The sequence below is a fragment of the Paramormyrops kingsleyae genome, chromosome 3 (genome assembly GCF_048594095.1).
Source record: "Paramormyrops kingsleyae isolate MSU_618 chromosome 3, PKINGS_0.4, whole genome shotgun sequence".
Lineage (NCBI taxonomy): Eukaryota > Metazoa > Chordata > Actinopteri > Osteoglossiformes > Mormyridae > Paramormyrops > Paramormyrops kingsleyae.
Genome location: NC_132799.1, coordinates 14,896,886 through 14,916,618, shown reverse-complemented (window position 1 = coordinate 14,916,618; position 19,733 = coordinate 14,896,886). Strand labels below are relative to the sequence as shown.

Genomic DNA, 19,733 nt, shown 5'->3' with positions numbered 1-19,733 from the left:
AGCCTGATTGTCATTATGAATGAGTTATGGATTGGTCAAAGCCATTTGTGAGGTGGACAGTGTGCCTGGATGTTTTGAGGCAGAATTTTAATTTTTACTAGACCTTCGAGAGTCTGATTACTGCAGCTCTACCTTTTGTTTGTAGAAACACTTAAAATTGTGTGCAAAGCTTTAGATGAAGGCAGTCAATTAGTTGCAAGTTCCTGCGATGGGTCGCACTCCGTTGACAGATACTTTAATTAGGTTAATGAATTTTCTGCATGTCTGTCTGAATTGCGGTCAGGACAGAACAATAGGGGGATTCATGACCCCCGACTTTGCACAATGGCCCCGTTTGTGGATTCTGTGAGATATGCATTATGTGGCTTTATAGAGTTATATTGAAATTCTGGTGTCTGGAAGTTTTGGCCACTGGCTGTTCTGTTTGCCTGTATGTGGTCTGATTTGAATTTTTATTTATTTATTTTTTTTGTGTGTATGTGAATAAAGAATTCTGTTAGGGGACACACAGCCTCCACCCGCAAACAGTTCTGCTCTGTTTATCAAAGAGTTTTACTGTCAGATTTGCAGTGTTTGAGGTTGAATAGCAGTCATAGGTAGCGATTCCAGAATTGTTAGCTTTTTAGCTGTTTTAGCAGATGTAGTAGAAGATGATTTTTCAGGGTCTGTCCCCAGTTGTGCCTGTCTGTAGGTTGCTTGTTTTGTGTGGGGCTCACGCCTCTGACTTGGGTCCTAACCGTAACCCCCACCCCCACCTTCACAGCAGTCCCCGAGGAGCAGGTCAAGGGACTGACATCACCTGACTATGTTGAGATCGCCATCTACTGCGTGGGCGTCTTCCTCATCGCCTGCATGGTGGTGGTGGTGGTCGTGTGTCGCATGCGCACCACCGCCAAGAAGCCCGACTTCAGTGGCCAGCCCACCGTGCACAAGCTCAGCAAGCAGATTCCCCTGCGTCGCCAGGTAACAGAAAGTAGATAAAGAGTTTGCAGACCCCTTACTATCCCGCTCACCAGCACACATGCCTCACACTCCTGAGTGGACTCACATGCAGTGACACGTGGAATAAGGCAGGGGGAGCAGTGGTTAAAAAAAAAAACACAAAAATTGGGTCTTGGATAGCGGCGATGAAATATTCAGCAATATAAAAAAGGTACATTATTATGCTTTAATGAAGGCAAATGAGAACAATGATGACACACGCAAGCTATTAAAACTCATGAGACCAATCAGTCAGTCATCTCAATAGCAGCAGTGAAAGACCTGCTGATTATGGTCACCATCATCATTTTGACGGTCCCAACAGTATCTGACACTGGAATCAATCCCGCGAAGCATATTATGTCATTTCTCAAGGTCTTGGAGCTTGGTCGCCATTGGAAACGGGCCTGGTCGTTACTGCATGTTGTTACTGTGTAATTAACACTTTGCCTTAGAGAGAAGAAAACAATGTAACGTTTAAGGTTACAGGGCACCAGACAGACACCTCCGTCCAGGTAAGAACAGAAATGAAGGACATGCGGCGTTCAGGGCTGTCAGTCTTTCTGGGGACAAGGGCCACCATTTTTCTGAGAACTGTTTGCTGACAGCTTACGAGACACTAATCTCTACATACAACATATGCTTTTCACAATTCAGGGTATTAGTGGTTTTATTATTTGCACTTATTTGTGATTTTCGATGATAGTTTATGAGACACATCCCTTCAGTCTTAGTTGACACAGCCCCCCCCCACCCCCAGCCCCTATCAGCAGGTCATCAGCAGAGATTCGAGGTGATTAGCCATACCCCTCTTGCCCTGTAGGTGTCAGCAGACTCGGGCTCCTCCATGAACTCCAGTACCCCCCTGGTACGCATCACCACCCACCGATCCTCAGCCCATGACGACCCAATCCCGGAATACGATCTTCCGGAGGATCCGCGCTGGGAGTTCTCCCGGGATAAGTAAGTTACCCCCCATCCCCCCCCGTCCTGCCTGTTCAGACTCCTTTTCTACATCCACACAGCATTTCAGGCCAGATTCTGCTCTCGGCTGGGTGTTGCCTCGCGAGCTGACAGATTTTGGGTTTGAAAAGCTTCCCAGTCCTCCAGATAAGTGCTGTGTCTCTCCAGCCAAGATGGACACGCATGCAGCCTCCCAGGACCGTATTCTGTTCCCATGACATTGACACAGCCAGGTGTTCCCGCTGTGCACTTTTACACAAGACTTTCACGCAAACTATTAATCCCTCACGTCTTGATAAAGGCCCATTAATCATTTATCAGCACTATATACTAGTAAGTTGTTGACTCACTGTTTCTTTCCAAGTCATTAAACACTCATAAATGTAATCTGCAGGCTTAGAGCTGAAGGACAATAAAAAGAATTCCTAATTAATGGAAATTCTTAGGCTTAAACTGCTGTAAGAATTTGCCCACCTCTTGCCATTATTTTTCTGCTGGTTAAACTATGACTCACTTCACAAAGCAGCAGCGGAGCCTCGATGTGAACACCGGCTTTGGGCTGCGCTTAAAGCACAGCAGAAAGGTCACGTTGTCTCACAGACAATTATTTAACTACCTACATGTGGAGTGTACTATTTTGCAAAGTGGGGGGGGGGGGGCACTATTGCGCAATATTAAAAATTCTCCCTTGGGTGCAGAAAGTCCTGATTCTCTTTGGACTTGGGGAGCGGAGCGACTGCTGTGGGTGGACTCTCTGTTCTAACGTGAGACGGAGAGCCTGGCAGCCATTTTGGATCGATTTGGACCATAGTCCTGGCTCAGTTTTGAGCGCGACTGTTGTTTCACGCTGCACCCTATTGTGATTCTGACAACATGAAAGTTTCTCCCAGTGGGATCACCCTCTAGTGTCTTGTACTTATCTATGACTCTAACTTTCCTATAAAGTTCTTTGTATGTTTTGTGGCTATTTAAGGTGGATCCCTGATTGTTTTCTGCTGCGTTTAATTTTCTGCTGCTCAGACAGATGGACAGGCAATCTGTCCTTCCTCCCCCCCCCCCCACCCCTTGACTTTTTTACTTGTCATTACTGTTTGCCTCCAGGGCTGTGTTGTGAATGTGGAAAATTCTGGAATACTAACGGTTTTGAAAAATGGTGCCGATGTTGAAGAAATGAAGGGTGGGGGGTGGAGAACAACATTGATTATCTTCGGCTGGTCCAGAGAAAGGGTGCTATTGAGTCAGGGGGCCAGCGGGGGCCACACATGGACAGAATGGGGATTGTGTTCCCGTGATGAGCCTGGTGTGAATGTTTACACAGCCGGGACACGGGGCCATGTGTGTGTGGGGGGGGGGTGTGCTCAGGGGAGGTGGGGCCAAGGCCTGCCAATCCTGTGGTGGCTAGGGGCAAACAGAGTTCAGGGGTCAATGTGTAAGCTTGAGGTTGCCTGATGCTGGGGGGGGGGGGGGGGGGGTATACGCGATGATGGAGTGCTGACCCACTTCTCAAACACTCTGCGCTGGAGGAAAAAACGCCAGCAGGTTCTCTCCTGAGTCATAACTCACACACAAATGCTGTATTGGCTCCATTTCGTGAAAGCGTTTCTGTCTTTTTACTACTCACAGATAGTGTGATCCTATTTTTGGCTCTAGTGCGCGTATTACAACACAGACATTAGTCTCATGTAGGAGGAGGAAGAGGCACATAAATAAAGCATTTAGAGGGTCATGCTGTTACGGAGAGCTGGACCAGGGGCCAAATTTGGCCAAATATCTCCATCAGAGGGGTTGTGGCAATTTAGAGGACTTGCAGGCCCCAGAATTTTCCAGGTCAGCTATGATTGATGAAGGGTCTTGCTATGGTCTTGCGTTGGAGTGAACAGGAGCTGTTCCAATAAGGATTTCTCTTGGTCGCTGAATGAGTAAATGGCTGATAATTACTAGAGGGGCTAGTGACCCCTTTACCAAAACGATTCCAGTGATGTCGGTGAAGGGAGGGTGTGTTCTGGATTCTCTTGAATGTCAGTGGTTTTAATAGTTCCCCCGTCTCCCCCCCCCCAGGCTGACGCTTGGCAAGCCTCTGGGAGAGGGATGTTTTGGGCAGGTGGTGATGGCCGAAGCTATGGGGATCGACAAGGACAAGACCAAGGATGCTGTGACAGTGGCAGTCAAGATGCTGAAAGGTAATCATCTCCTTGGTGGGCTCTTCATCTCACCAGGGTTAGCAGGCGTGGAAGTTCTGCAGTTCTGTCTACCACTGGTGGAGTGTCATTCTACAGAAACTCCAGACTGTGGGGGGGGGGGTGAGGAGGGTCTTTATTGATTGTTGGACCATATTGTTGGGGTTTTAAGGTCACGGAGTGTCCAGGGGGTAAACAGAGACTGTGGTTTAAGCCCCCAGCACCCTCCCCAGTTGCGAGATACTGACCCCAGGAATTCTGAGTGGCCTAGGCAATGGAGGGCTGGCGAAAATGAAGTGAGGTGGTGGTGGGGAATCGCCCGTCACTGTTATTTCCTGGTGCTGACTGAGGACTGCATTCCAGACCTCGATTGCACCAGGTGCAAAGGTCCACATTCAGCACCTGCAAAAAGACATGGGGGGTGGGGGGCAAGAAAATACACAAATTATAATAGCAGTTAGAAAGACAGAAGGGGCTCAGACAAGAGAGGTGGCTTTTTACGTGGCAAGATAAAGATTTTAAAAGGGAGAAAAAGGGCAGCTTAGTTACAGGGGCATTATGGGTAGTAACTCAGCCAAGGTGATCCCACTGCGACTGGGTGCATCAGTCAGTGCTTGCTAATGAAAAAGGTGATGGTGCTTCACATAATTGCACCAGATTAAATAGACGCCTTTAATTCTCCAGAGCTGAAAGGACACTTTTGTATTCTTTGTCTCAGTTCGCGGTTCTAATCTTTTTTTTTTTTTGATGGAGAAAAGTTTTATTTTTTTTTTGGTAACATTACACTCCATCGTCTGGAAATTACGCCCGGTCTACAGAACATCGCTCCCGTGGACGGAGCCTTGGCATTATTGCGGAGGGTGATGTAGGTGAGAGTTCCCCCCCCCCTTGAGCTTTACCTGTTATCCCTCCCCTACCAGACGACGCCACGGAGAAGGACCTCTCTGACCTGGTGTCTGAGATGGAGATGATGAAGATGATTGGGAAGCACAAAAACATCATCAACCTGCTGGGGGCTTGTACGCAGGATGGTGAGTGTGGGGGGGGGGGGGGGGGGGGTGTGGAGGGGCGGGGCTTCAGCACGGCGTGGCTAAGATGGACAGGTATGATGAACAGTGAAGCGCTTACTGCTTAATGTTTAGTTATCACATTTGCACATTTGATGTCTGATGATAAAGATCTGATGGAAGTAAGTCCCAAAAAGTCCCCGTCCAGCTTCCAGATAGGCAGTCTTCATTATAGGTGCAGCTTGGGGATTTGGGACATATTTCTATAGGTGGGATGTGGATGACAAGGACAGCACAAAAAACACATTGTGAAGTCAGAGCAGCGATCGGAAATGAACCACAAGACATATGAGGTGTAATAAGGGGGTATATGAGATACGAATCTTCAGGATTTTTTAAAATATATGATGTATCTAGACTATAGCACTTGGCTATTTAAGGAGCTCATGTGACCTCAGACAAGAATAACAGCCACAGTGTGACAGTGTAGTAGCCTTAAATGATATTGTTTTGTCTGATATCGCCAGTGCCGACAATGAAACAACTTGCCAGCTTATTACAGAATAACGTTGCATCGTGTTTTATTTTGTGGAAAATGAAAGATTGATCTGCTGGCCAGATTTAATAATAAATTCAAAACCGGTCACAGGTTGAATAAATAAAATATTGTGGCCAAGTGATCATGAGGCGGGCAGTAAATTTCAGTTTTTAGCAGACCCTGAAAGGACAGCAGTAAAACAGCGAGCCAGAATAAACCCACTTACACACATAGACTGGAGAGAAATACAGGCTTTTAGGAGACAAAAGTGGATACAGGCAATAGAGACAGAGCACGACAAGTCACACTCTGAAAACTATGAGACTTAATGGTTGAGTTTTGTTCAATTCAGCAGCTTTCAAAAACTTAAAATCTGAAACATACCAAAATAAAGCTAAAAAGTATGGATTCATATGAACCTTTACTTTACTCCCACTTTTGCCTAACATTTCCGTTCTGTTGGTTTTTGAAACCGGTGGAAACGCAGGCAGGTTCTCAAAAGGCTCCAAGTGAGAACCAGCACCAGCACCAGCTCTTTGTTGGTGGACATTAGTTAATAGAGAGCAAGATGGGCTAGGTGACCGAGTTCTTTCAGTTGAGGGGGGGTCTAACGCTGTGTTGCTCTTTCGATAAGGCCCTCTCTACGTCATTGTGGAGTACGCGTCCAAGGGGAACCTTCGGGAATATCTGCGAGCCCGCCGGCCGCCCGGCATGGAGTACTCCTACGACATTGCCCGTGTATCAGACGAGCAGCTCACCTTCAAGGACCTGGTGTCCTGTGCCTACCAGGTGGCCCGTGGTATGGAGTACCTGGCCTCACAGAAGGTAGGTGGGGCTAACCATGGGTGGGGTGGGGGGGCTCTAAACTTACTTACACATATGTTACATGAAAAGTATAAAATCTATTACCGTGTTCAAAATTCAAGTAAACTTTATTTTCTATTATGAAAATTCCTCTTAGACACAGTTCATGCCTAACAACACCAGACAAACACCACAAGTAACTGAAACGAGGGTCACAAGTAACTTAGTAACTCAGTTACTACTCAAGTACAAATCATGAACAAATATAGTAACTGCATGAAATACAGTACTGTGCAATAGTCTTTAAAAGTCTTAAATGTTTAAAGTCATTTATCTGGGCTGCTCAGAACAAAAAACATAATTTAACAGCAGAACATTTGCAAATGAACAGAAACACAATAACTAGAAGCAATTTGTCCTGTTGTCCAAAAAGTCACTGATATCTGGTTGGATGGCTGGATGAACACCGCTTCTGCTCCCAAACCTCTCCTCAGGGGCACCCCAGCCATTCCATGTGTTTATTAAATTTCCCCACCAGCCCACTTAATAAACTTAATTACTTAAAAAGTCAATGAGATATTGTTTAGCTATATGAGGTGTGCTTGTGGTCAAGTCAAAAAATACATGGGTGTTTTGTATGGTGCTGGAAATACTGGGGTGATTGTAGCAGAGGTTTTGAAATGGCTAAGCTGACACACTTTGACTGGCATAATATCTCAGTTTTACACCAACATGAAGAACATTTATACATCATTTTCTTTGGCTGCCTGAGACTGGCACAGTACTGTACATAAACCATTATGATTGATTGATGATGAAGGAACATCGATTTAGTACACATAGACCCTTTTTACACTTGATTGATCTTGGGTGATCTGACCGCAAGTAGACACCACTAAATACAAGTGTAAACCACCAAGATGCATTGTGATCTCATGGCTCAAACCACTTGCCAAGTTGGTCTGGGATGCATTTGACCGCACATCTTTTCCACGGTAAACACTAATGCATCCTGGATGCATCCCTGACATGCACATTACAATAACAATAGGCAGAGCAGCAATGAAATCTGAACACAAGTGGTCAGATGGACACCTTGAACACTCATAATAGACTCCGGCGTAAACGCCAATGTCTATCGGCTGTCCTCTGATCAGATTGCACAAGACTTATTTTAAAACCAAGTGTAAACAGGGTCTTAATTTATGGTTAAATAATATATTAAGAAAGAGTGTACTGCTACATTTTTTTTGCCCCCTCAAGTAATATGTTACCAAAACAACCAATAACAGCCACAAAGCCCATAATACCTGTTTCAAAGCATGCAAGGTGCTGATGATGTAATGGCCGAGGGAACAAACGGCTTGGCTTAACGAACGCCGTTATACTGGGCAAAACGATCTTACGCAAAGGGGGACCTGCTGGATTACCAGGTTATCCTTTAACCGCCTGGTTAGAGTTACGCCTGTGTGACTTTCATTACATCACTCGAAAAACGGGTAAAATCCTGCCGCTGATGACAGCCAGACCGGAAGTAAGGATTTGCTACTGTGTGACCGGATGAGACCAGTCTGATCCCAAGACCATAGTTTGATGAGGATGCCTGTAGCATGCCCCCCCCCCCCCAAAAAAAAAAAAAAACACTCAGCTCTCCACAAACATACAGTCTATGGCATGAAAATTCAGATGTATATTTTTTGGAATGTTCTTAAACATTGAAAGCCTGGCAGCCATTTTGGATCGATTTGGACCATAGTCCTGGCTCAGTTTTGAGCGCGACTGTTGTTTCACGCTGCACCCTATTGTGATTCTGACAACATGAAAGTTTCTCCCAGTGGGATCACCCTCTAGTGTCTTGTACTTATCTATGACTCTAACTTTCCTATAAAGTTCTTTGTATGTTTTGGGGCTATTTAAGGTGGATCCCTGATTGTTTTCTGCTGCGTTTAATTTTCTGCTGCTCTGGCAGAAAATTTTAATAAGTGTGCATCCTGAAAAAGGGATAAGTATTTCAGTTTCCTACCCACACCTTCGGTCTCACCGCTGCTCCTTCTTCTTTCTCTCAGTGTATTCATCGGGACTTGGCCGCGAGGAACGTACTGGTCACAGAAAGCAACGTCATGAAGATAGCTGACTTCGGCTTGGCCAGGGACGTCCACAACATCGATTACTATAAAAAGACCACAAATGTGAGTGCCACCCCCCCAACCGTCTTTTGGTTTTGGTCCTGCCTTAAAGAAAACAATCAAGATGAACCAAAACACAAGGCACGTCTGAACTCTCCCGCTACTTCAGTGGGATTGATTATAGGGGTGGTGTTCAGATGGTATGACCCAGAAGATAAGTCTTCATCAGGTCTGCTTAATGTGACACTCACACAGCAGATAGCTGGATTTAGGCTGCTGGGGTGTGGTTTATTTCACCTTTATGCACACGTCATGAGAAAACTTGACAGCCAGAATGAACTTTAAATGTGGCCGTTTTATTGTGAGGCTGTGACCTCTGACCTCTGTTGCTGTGTCTGCAGGGTCGTCTCCCAGTGAAGTGGATGGCTCCGGAAGCCCTCTTCGACCGAGTGTATACGCACCAGAGTGACGTGTAAGTGTTTCGTCCTGTTTTCCTTAGAAAATTCAGAACTCGGAACACTTAACCACCAGTATGTACAAACAGACAAGAATTGTTTGTCATTGGGTGCCAAACATGAAGAACAGCACAATATTACACATAGGGGAAATACTTCATAACACAATATGTGCAATACATAGTTCCATCGTATCTGCAGCTGATGCGGTCCGGGACCGCAATTGTGAATAGTGAACCATCCGCAGACCCCACAAACAAATGTGGTTTTCCTGTACTTGCATATGACTTGAGAAGCTATAACCAGTAAAACATTAACCAACATTAAATGCAGTATTGATAAAGTACAATGTACATTATTGTACAGTACTGAACTCTCTCGAATGAAAGGTATTCTAATGGCAACAGAGCAAATAACATTATGATGAAGACATCCCTGGGGGGAAATTTTACTTGCACCGTGGCATGCATACATTTCTGTACTAAAGGCATGTCTGACTGGCCCTGCTCTGGAGCCAGACCGAGCCATGTCAGACTCCGCCCTCAACTACGTTTAAGTGATGTGATTGGCTAATGAATGAGTACAACCGAGACCCTGTTTGTCATGCTGCTAAAGTAAGCGCATGTTTACAGAAAATTGCCATTATAAAGCAAAAACTTTAAGTCAATGGATAAATTGATTTGTCTCTCAGCTCGTGTGTATGCAAGTAAATAGCTGGTTATGCAAGTATCACCGCAAACTCCCATGTTAAAAGTCAAAATAACGCGTGCAGAGCAGTGGACAGCGGTCAGTGATATTATTGTTCAGTTGAATTATTTGCTGCCATTATGTTTCTACTTTATTCATTTTGAATGTGAGATGGAACGCCGTATAATTGAAGACTTAACACTACATGCCCTATGCGGGACACAATGAAGAGGTGAGGGCGCTTTCTAAGCCGTAAGAAAACACAGCATGATTTGGAAGGGTATGTCAGAAATAAAAAGGTATTTGTGGGACATCTCTGCTAAATTATCAGATTTATGGCAATCTATGCCGGATCTGTGTCACTGTATGACAACACAATTGTCTATTTCTAGGCGGTGCCTTTTCACATAAAATAAAACCCGGAAAGACACTTTGTCAGATCGGGTCCGCAATTTGTACTAGTGGCAAAAAGAAAACGAGCGTTGTTTGTCGATATCGCCTGACGTCACGTTTCTCCGGCTCCAGTCCCTATGCGCCGTTGGCAGCGGCATGTCGTGATGTTTAGCGCCTCTACGGTCTGCGGAGAGGTGTGCACTCAGTGCTTCACATGTGTAGAAATTTCAACAGAGCCTTAAAGCCTCTTTTCGTTCACGAGTCTGAGTCAAAAAATAACGAGTCGGAAGTCAATTTAAGAGTGACTCGAGTGAGACTCGAGTTTGAGTCGCTGACTCGAGTGAGACTCGAGTTTGAGTCGCTGACTCGAGTGAGACTCGAGTTTGAGTCGCAAACTCCAGTCCCCATTTCTGGTATCAAGGGATGACAGAGCAATGAAAATCTGCTTTTTTTATACCTCTCACAAAAACCACCTTTTTTTGGACCGCTGTAATTCGCGGATTCTGAGACTGCGGATATGGGGGTATTGCTGTACTAAAGAATACAATAGAAATTAGAAATGTACAGAAATCACAGTGTATGGTGTCTTAAGACAATACAGATGTACCATACATACCATGTGCAAATATCACTGCAAAGAACCAGAATGCTGAGACCAATAACTGAACTACTGTTAAAGGAAAAGCAGTGGTTCATTGTAGTGCAAATTTACCAAAACTGGAAGTAAACAATGGAGATAAATGACAATAAATGGCTAATTGTTAGTAAAGTTTTGTGACTGTGTGCTGGGGAAGGTTTTTGAAACACCCTGGCAAGAGCCACTAGCTAGTTGACGTTTCCCAAGTGGAACCATTCCTCAGCTGTCCTTTATAACCCAACTGAAGCAGCCTCACGTACGTCACAGGGGGTGTTTAGGCCCAAAGATGGGATGGGGGTGTGTGAGGCGATCGGCGGCGAAAGTGAGGATTTCACGCTATGCTTGCGGCCATCGCTGTGTTACTAATCTGCTTGGCTTCAAAGCTGGCGCCCCCCCCCCCGACCCCCCCGGCTGTGCGGAAATCTCTCCCACCCCAGTCTCTTCACACATGTCTGAGCACGGTGGCACCCAGGCTACAAATCTGCCTCATCCCTCTCCGTTCCCTCCGATTGTTCCGTACATGTTGTGCATGCCGTCTCTCCCTCTCTCTCAAAGGGCCGTAATCCCCCCTTCCTGTGTTTTTCGTACGTCCGCTCTGTGAATGACAACGAGTCTTTGTTTCTCTCCGGCGCATAGAGACGCGAGGTCTGAATCGCACACTTTCTTTTTTTTTTTTTTCCAACATAGGCCCGGATTAGGGGCCTGAATTGGCGGTATGAGGTGTTTTTTTTTCGTGTTGTGTCCTCTGCTTCGGCGCAAGACTAATTGGAAAAAGCATGTTGCATGCTGACCTATGGGGAGAGCTATTTGCGTGTCGCTCGTGCGAGCATAGCCGTTGGTGTGTGCAGGTTTTGTAAAATGTGCATTGTTACTGTAACTATTCACTGATGTCAGCTTTCTGCATAGGACAGCGTATGTGACTTGGCGCGCTGCTAAAAGCTTGGGTCATTATGGCCTTTTTGTCCTTATAGTTGTACCATCTTTTGGTGATGAATGGTGTGTCGTCGTGGTTTTTTTTTTGTTCCCCTAAGCCTGTCACTGAAGGTATAGATGATTACTGCATGTATGTGTGCTGATGTCAGCTTTCCTGCATAGGACAATGTGTGTGTGTGTGGGAGTGTGTGTGTCTGTGGATTATGTTTATATTACATTGTGGGTACCAAATGGCCACAATGGCCCACAATGTAATAGACATGTTATTTTCATTTTGTGGGGACCATTTTTCAGGTCCACAGAAAGATCTCTGAATGCAATCAAAAAACTAAAAAGGCCAAAAGTCTCATATTTTGTTTTGTTTCTTATGGATTAGGGCTGGGTAGCGGTTAAGGTCGTCATGTTGGGATTAGTGTTTCCCCCATACAAATGAACGGAGAGTCCCCACAAAGATATAACTACAAACCTGTGCGTGTGCGTGCATGCTAACCCTAGCCCCTGTTTATTCGTACCCATGTACACGCGTGCATCAGCCAGTGCTAATCGATGCCAAGGCCACAACCGCGGCCCCATGCTGGCTAAACAGAAGCCCCTTGTATCGCTCACCAGTAATTACATTTCATCGCTCACTTTACTAATTGGCTTTTTTATATAAGCCCCCAGGGGGTGGATTTGCATCAGAATATGATGGAAAGCGGGGGCAGTCTATAAAATGGAATCAGATTAAATGAATAAATGAGCTGAGGAGGAATTCTCACAGCATGGCTCCCACAAATAAGCAGTCATGTGACCTCAACTTTACAGGAACGCACAGGCAGATCCTGCACACAGACCCTTACTTATGGATGATGTCATATCTGAGGGGACGAGGTTAAGCTGGGGGGGAGGGGGTTACCATTGAACGGAGGGTCTGTTGGCATTTTTGGAGCCATGGATTTTTGCCTAGTTCTGTACCGAAGTGTAAAATTAAAATGGGATAAAGTTTTCAGTACTTTTTGATTATTCTTCCAGTCACCGTTCACCTCTTCATAAGAAAATGAAATTTGACTCGCGCACTAAAGGATGCCGTACTTTTATTGAGAACAGATAACGAGTAGATTGGGAAAAGATGCTGGATCAGACATGAGAAGCGTGGCGTTTGTGTGACACGAAGCAAACGTCTGAGAAGAAGTTCAGCCGTTATCGAAGGACAAGAATAAATATGTTACCGATTAGAATGGAACTGGGAGGGAAGGAGAAATGTAAACAGTAGGCAGACTGAGCACACAGATAAGTGAGGAAGCAGAGTGGCCACTGACTCGAACCCGGCCTCTGTGCCACCCCTGAGTGCACTTCTTGTTGGACGGCCTCAGAACCTCTGGCTTCGTAGAGTGGCCCAGAGTGTGACTTCTGTGTCACTAAGGCTATTTGGCTTTGAGTGTGTGAGTCATTTGTCTGAAATGCTGCTTGTTTGCGTGTCTGAGACCTCACTTGCGTCGCTAATGTCACTCGCTGCCGTTCCCGCTGCATTTTTCTGGCCACCTGTGTTCGATCTGTCATCTCAGCTAGCCCGCGCTTTTTCTTGTAGTTGTGTACGCGTGTGCCGGCCCGTATCGGCGCGTCCTCCCCTTGGGGGGGGGGGGGTCGGGGGGCGGCTGTTTCCTGTGCTTCACGTTTTTTTTCTCCCACGTTTGTTTGTTTTGGTACGGACAATGCGGGGCACTGTGGTCAACCCCCGCAAGGAGACAAAAGCTAGCTTTGAGAGCAGGGTCCAAAGGGGGAGGGGGGGTGTCAGTGCCACGGGGCGTCCTGGGGGGCACAGAGAAAGACCGCATTCAACCGCCAAAGGCATTCCGTTGTTCCGCCCGGCCAGCCAGCCTACTCTCATCGGAACAAGTTTCAAATCTGCCGCCAAACGTGGTTGTTATTTATGAATAGTGGGGACGCAGCAGACTTTGCATGCTCAGGGATGAGCAGAGCGTGAAACGGGCACCTCAGGTTATTTGGTTTATTTTGGTCTCATTATTCTGCATGAGGTCTATAAGCCAGCAGCAGCCAGTGAGCACCACCTGCTCAGGGAAACTGTAGGGTTAGGGTTAGGGTTATCGGCAGTAATGTATGGTCATGCAATTCTACGGTTGATGTGAAACTCAATTTCAGCTGTCTGTTGAGAAGAATCGGTTTGATTCTTGAGTGAGCGATCATTGACTTTGTGAGCTTTGGCTTTTGAATTTCTGTGCTGGGTTGTCTGATAGCACACAATCTCTGCTTTCTCCCCCAGGTGGTCGTTCGGCGTGCTGATGTGGGAGATCTTCACGCTGGGTGGCTCTCCATACCCAGGCATCCCTGTGGAGGAGCTCTTCAAACTCCTCAAGGAAGGCCACAGGATGGACAAGCCCAGCAACTGCACCAACGAGTTGTAAGTGGTGACCTCCTGCACTTCAGCAGAAATCTGCCTCTGTGTGTTTTAACCCTGCATCAGCTCTCCTGTCACTGTAGAGCAAATAATAACAGCTTTTCAGGACAAAGAAATATGTTATGAAGCACAGCAACAATATAAGCCTCATATTAGGTGATAAGTGCTAAAATGGAAGTGAAGAACATACCATTTATGGCTACGACAGGAAGTGGTTAATATGCCATTTATGGATACAAAAGGAAGTGGTTAACATGCAATTTATGGATACTTCAGGGAATAATTGTACAGCCATTTGTGAATATTGCAAGAAGAGAGTGGGCAAAATGTTTATAGGTACTTCAGGAAGTCTGGGGTCAGCCATATGAATTCCAAAGGAAATGAAGAATAAAGCATTTACAAATACAGGAAGTGGAGGAGTGTGAGCTATTCACAGATGTTACAAGATGCAGACCATTTCCAGATGATACGGGAAGTGAGGTGGAATCTCTACAGGTTGTACAGGAAGTGTGGCCAGCTATTGAAGATAATGTAAAGATAAGTGCTGCACTCGCAGTTGGAGAGGGGCATTGATGAGCACCCTTCAGATTCATTACTGCCAGCAGACAGATGCGCTGACAGTTTGCCATCAATGTTCTTATTCAGTGGGCTTTGACATTGACTGCCCGATGGAGCTTCTTGGTCTCTGGAGAAACTCGGTACCGTAGGAGCGACGGCTCGAACAAAATAAAAGCACTGCGATCGTCCGTCAGCACCACCAGAAAGTACTTTGGTTTTAGCATTTCTCCAATGGACTGGCAGGCCATCTTACTTAGCTTTGGTATTTAAAGATGGCTGGACTGCACAGTAAGGTGATAAAGTGAAATCACAATGCCTTCTCTCTACCTGTACACCAGAGATACTGTTCAGGGAGTTGGACTGAAAACTAACTTCTGCTTTTGCTGTAATCCTCCTAACCTCTTGTGCTCTCTCAAAATTAAATGAGACACGTGTAGCAGGTCAGCACAGCAGGGGCAATTCTAGGATTTTTTTTTTAGGTGAGGGCCATAATTTATACAGGGGTGGGGGCAGGGCAACCTTATCATTAGCCAATGATATGTTTTTAATCGAAGAGTGACAGGAGAGGGAGCACTCTGGGGGTAAATCAGCTTTCAGCTGGGGAAGTGCCCTTGTTCGTTGAGTAATGTAACAGTAAAGTCAACAGTAAAGACAAAATGTCTCGATGATAGTAGGTTCTCGTAAATGGAACACATGTGTGGAAGACCACTGGCAGGCAAGAGAAAAGTAACCTGATGTTCTTCTCCGCCCCCCTCGCTCTCTTTCTGTACCCCAGGTACATGATGATGAAAGACTGTTGGCACGCCATCTCCTCCCATAGACCCACCTTCAAACAGCTGGTGGAGGACTTGGACCGCATCCTTACCTTGGCCACCAATGAGGTGAGGATGTAGAAAGTGATGCCCCGCCCCCATTGCAGTATCAGAAACCGCCCCTTTTTTCCATACATGGAAATTCACTTCTCTTTCACACACCTTTTGGGTCGAACTGGACTGAATTCCGAACAGGGCTAGTATCTGTAGCATGGACGTGGCTCTGTGGTGAAGCGGTCTTGGACAGATGTAGGACGTTGGCACCGCCACCACTCCATGTGGTCTAAGTTTTTCCCCTGACCGTAACAACCCCATAAATCATTCATGCATCTCTAGCTGCACTCCCCCTCCACATAACGCGTGAACCACACTTTGATGTGTCATATTTGATACTCCGCTTCTCTGTAGTTTGCAGGTGTTATCTGCCACGGACGTGTTTTTACATGGACGTTTCCTGTCCCCGGTGCTAAAGAAGAGTGCATTTTTTAGATCAAATTTTTTTATCCTTTGTTCTGAGATATTCACGCGCAAAAGGAAATGTTTTGCAATAATGCACAGGTCCCGACATGCAACTGTGTGCCAGAGCGTCACAAAAACCAAAAGGCATAGTTACAGACTGCACAGACCCGGACAGGGACAACAGGCCGGCTGCTGGACATGCCACTCTGCAAAATACGTGTGTGTGTGTGTGTGTGTGCCCGCACATTGCTACGCCGTGCAGAGTCTTCGTCAGCCGGGGAAGCCATTATCGGCAGAGTTCTGGGCGATAGACCGTGACTTGTCCATCAGAGCGGGAAACGTGAGTCTAGGCAGCGAAAGTGTTTTACTCAAACCCCTCCGGCATGATCTCAGAAACATAATTAGCAATGCTTTCCATCTCCAGAATTGTCTTATGCCGTATCTTCCCGATGTGAGAGAAAAACTCCAGGTATCAAACGGAAAGCTCTGGAAAGGAGTCAGAGGGTTAAAGAGGAACTGTATGGATTATCCCCGCAGCTAGCTTATATTTGAACTTTTGAAATGTAATAAACTGTTTTTTTTCTCTCTCCACCCCCCACCCCCCCCAAAGTGCTCGCAGATGTGGAGGTCTTTAGTAATGTGAGCTCTGTTGTGTTGAGTTGTAGAATGGAAGCCAGAAGTCATTTTAGAAACCCAAACCTTTCTTCCTCTACTGAAATATTTCAATAACTACTGTTAAAAAAAAAAAAAATCAAATAGACAAAGAAAAAATGCAAGTGACCACAGCACACTGGTTGAAGTTTAAATTAATGGATTTTTTTTTTATTTCGGTCTCACTCTTTTTTTTTTCCACCAGCAGAAAAACGGTTGCCAGTGTGGCCTATTTTTGTAGCGATTTTTCCATCTGCCTCCGTGCACCGAGCTCCTCGCATCCAATTTCGGACGTCAGGTTTATTTTCATTTTCCCTGAAACCGACACAAACCGTACCAGCGTGGAGCCAACCGGTCGCCACCCCACCCAGAACGCTGCTGGTCCGTTTCAGCCGAGCCCCGCCCTGCCCAGACACGTCGAAATGCTCTGTACCGAAGAAGAAGAAGAAAAAAAAAGATGTGGCAAATGGGTCCAGCGCAGGGAGACTCCAGGCTCGTCTCACACGGGTCCAGTCTGACCTTTATTCGACATTCGGCCAGTGTTTTTAAATCCCCCTACAGGCTTGCAGATAAATTTGCTGATGTGTGTTTGCGGGCGGGGATTCTGCAGTCTGTTTGCAGAGCTGACTCGAGCTCTGATTATGCGACCTTGTACAGTTCTAACCTCCCCCCCCCCCCCCACCTTTCAGGAGTATCTGGACCTGTGTGCCCCCACCGAGCAGTATTCTCCCAGCTTCCCAGACACACGCAGCTCCTGTTCTTCTGGAGATGACTCTGTATTCTCCCATGAGCCCCTCCCGGACGAGCCCTGCCTCCCCAAGTATCAGCACATCAACGGCGGGGTAAAGACATGAGGCTGCAGGGACGCGGTCAGCTCTGTGACCTCCATGCCACCCCCCCCCGAATAGTCTTCCTACTAGCCCCTGGAAAAGGGCAAGACCCGCAAACCCCTCCCCCCCAAACTTCTGCTCCACTCACCCTTTCTGGATCCCGGTGGACTTTTGGACCCAGGGGGTGCCGGACTAAAGACGTGCTGCTGTTGGATCTGAACTGAGCTGTGTGGCAGACACACGCGCGCACACGTACATACACACATACCTGCATGCACGCGCAGACGTGCGACTCCAAGCTCTTAATGGGAGGGCGGGCCCCGAAAATGCTCCACGTGAATGACTTGACTGCCCAATCCTGGGGTCCGCTTCTCACTTTTTTTTTTTTTTTTTTTTTTTTTAAGTTTCTTTTTATTGTTTTTCTTTCTCCGAGATCCTGAAATAGTTTAAAATGATTGATTTCATTCCACTGGCTGGCATTTCTGAAACTGGGAAGCGTGGACCAGTGTCCTCTACTGGAGGACTTATGGACAAAAATAGGAAATAAACATGAAAAATAAACTAAAACTAACAAAAAAAAATTAGGGAAAGAGAAAGACACTGCCTCATGTTTTTGTAATATGGTTTGTATTTTCTTTTTTGATAAGCCCACACCATTATTATTATTGAGCTGAATACACAGTATATAGTGCTGGGTATATGTGTAAATATATTCAAATATGTATAAATATATATATTATATTTACAGTGAATTATTTTTTGTATGGATTCCAGAGTAACTTTCCCCTCCTCTTGCCCCCTATCTGAGGTGTCTAACAGAGTCTGTTTCACTTCTACTCAAATACATAATGGAGTTTGGGCTGTCCGGTGGTAGCATGTTAATTTATTGACTTATGTTTTTAAAGACGAAAAAGTAAAAAAAAAAAAATGCCGTAATAAAGAAATAATATTAATGAAATAATAAATAATCCATTATGTTTATTGTAATTTAAAATGATCTTTCAGAGGAGGTTACAGAAATGATTTAGTGGGTATTTGGAAGATCCTGCACTCGTTTTTAGACGTTTTAATATGAATATTAAGTTCATTTGACACACTTTACATTTTATTTTCTAATACTTCTTTGACATAGAAGATGCTTTCTCATTTTAAGATTGTAGCAAGGGAAATGCTGACTATCAGTGTGTGACAGAATGGCATCTTCACAAATACCCGCTAATGTTCTGTCACTTCACCTAGACTAAATAGATTCCACAAAATTCACGTAAGGTTTTTTTTTTTTTCCTCAGAAAACAAAAGTATTAAAAAATCATCCAAGTGTTTCCAATTTTTTTCCTGCGAGTGTTGATTTTTCTGACACTTACTGCAAAATTAAAGGTGAAAAACTGAAATGTGTGCAAGCTTTTCTTTCTATGAATCGTTTCATATGGAACAATCAGCTGCAGCCTTCCTCATGGGGTTAGATGACAATCCATCATAACCCCCTCGTTGCCACATAGCTACTCTTCATTTATTGCAACCTAGGATCGAAAGCTTTGTCTTTACAGAATGTCCAGCATTTAGACCCGTATGATTGGATATTATGATAAATATATCTGTCAGATTTTAAAAAGGTTACAAAGGCGAAGGCTGCCACTGGGATAGTAGCCGCAGCCGCCCTTCCCCACAAATGTCTGAGCAAATCTGGGCTTTAAACAGTGAAGTTGTCCCATTATGCTGCAGTACAAGCACTCCAAGGACGAACCACGTGCGCGTGCAGCCACAAAAAAAAGAAAAAAAAAGCCCGGTGCTCCATGAAAACCGAATGGAAGCATGCAGATCCAAATTGGATGAAAACGTATTTCCTTGGACTCTGGTAAAGAGGGAATCAGTCTGTAGCCTTCTGTGATATTCTGTCCAACCTATCCTGCTGCCAGGGCATGAGGCACACACTGAATTTCAACGCTTTATCCACTTCTCGACAGTCAGCGCAGAAATGAGCAGATCCACAGGTCTGGCTACCTGCATGATGGGTCTGATCCCTCACTGTACGACTCTTCATTTACTCCAATATGTCGCAACTAGCTAGTTTCTCCCAAACGTCGTTTTTTCTTGGATTCAGCAAGATGATATGGGTGGGACTAAATCTCTTTACCTCGTGGGGTCAAATGTAGAGCTTCTTGTGGTTTGTACAGGAGAAAACTTGTCCAAAGGTTTCTGTCGGATTGCTGCGGACTGCGCTGGCTTCTCTGGAGTTCGCTGAGCCCCACAAGGGACCGGAATGGTATCCAAGCTTTTCGGGAGGTCTGCTTCCTACTGCCTGCTCCTTACTCCAGCGCAGTTAGCAG

The 19,733-nt window shown here is 45.6% G+C and overlaps 1 protein-coding gene across 13 annotated transcripts in view; it reads left to right on the top strand.

The window, feature by feature from the left end:
- LOC111839944 (fibroblast growth factor receptor 2) overlaps positions 1–18,797 on the top strand; it is a 39,396-nt gene extending 20,599 nt beyond the window's left edge. For 5 of the 13 annotated variants that reach the window (XM_072709702.1, XM_072709704.1, XM_072709713.1 and 2 more), the window contains 10 exons: positions 764–970; positions 1,806–1,944; positions 4,003–4,124; positions 5,042–5,152; positions 6,301–6,491; positions 8,537–8,659; positions 8,998–9,068; positions 13,962–14,099; positions 15,430–15,535; positions 17,266–18,797. In XM_072709702.1, the coding sequence (XP_072565803.1) occupies positions 764–970; positions 1,806–1,944; positions 4,003–4,124; positions 5,042–5,152; positions 6,301–6,491; positions 8,537–8,659; positions 8,998–9,068; positions 13,962–14,099; positions 15,430–15,535; positions 17,266–17,430 (1,373 nt within the window). In that variant the 3' untranslated portion in view covers positions 17,431–18,797. Of the gene's footprint in view, positions 1–763; positions 971–1,804; positions 1,945–4,002; positions 4,125–5,041; positions 5,153–6,300; positions 6,492–8,536; positions 8,660–8,997; positions 9,069–13,961; positions 14,100–15,429; positions 15,536–17,265 lie in introns of all 13 variants that reach the window. The other 8 variants (XM_072709703.1, XM_072709706.1, XM_072709714.1 and 5 more) reach the window with 3 other exon arrangements.
- The last annotated feature ends 936 nt before the right edge of the window (positions 18,798–19,733 follow it).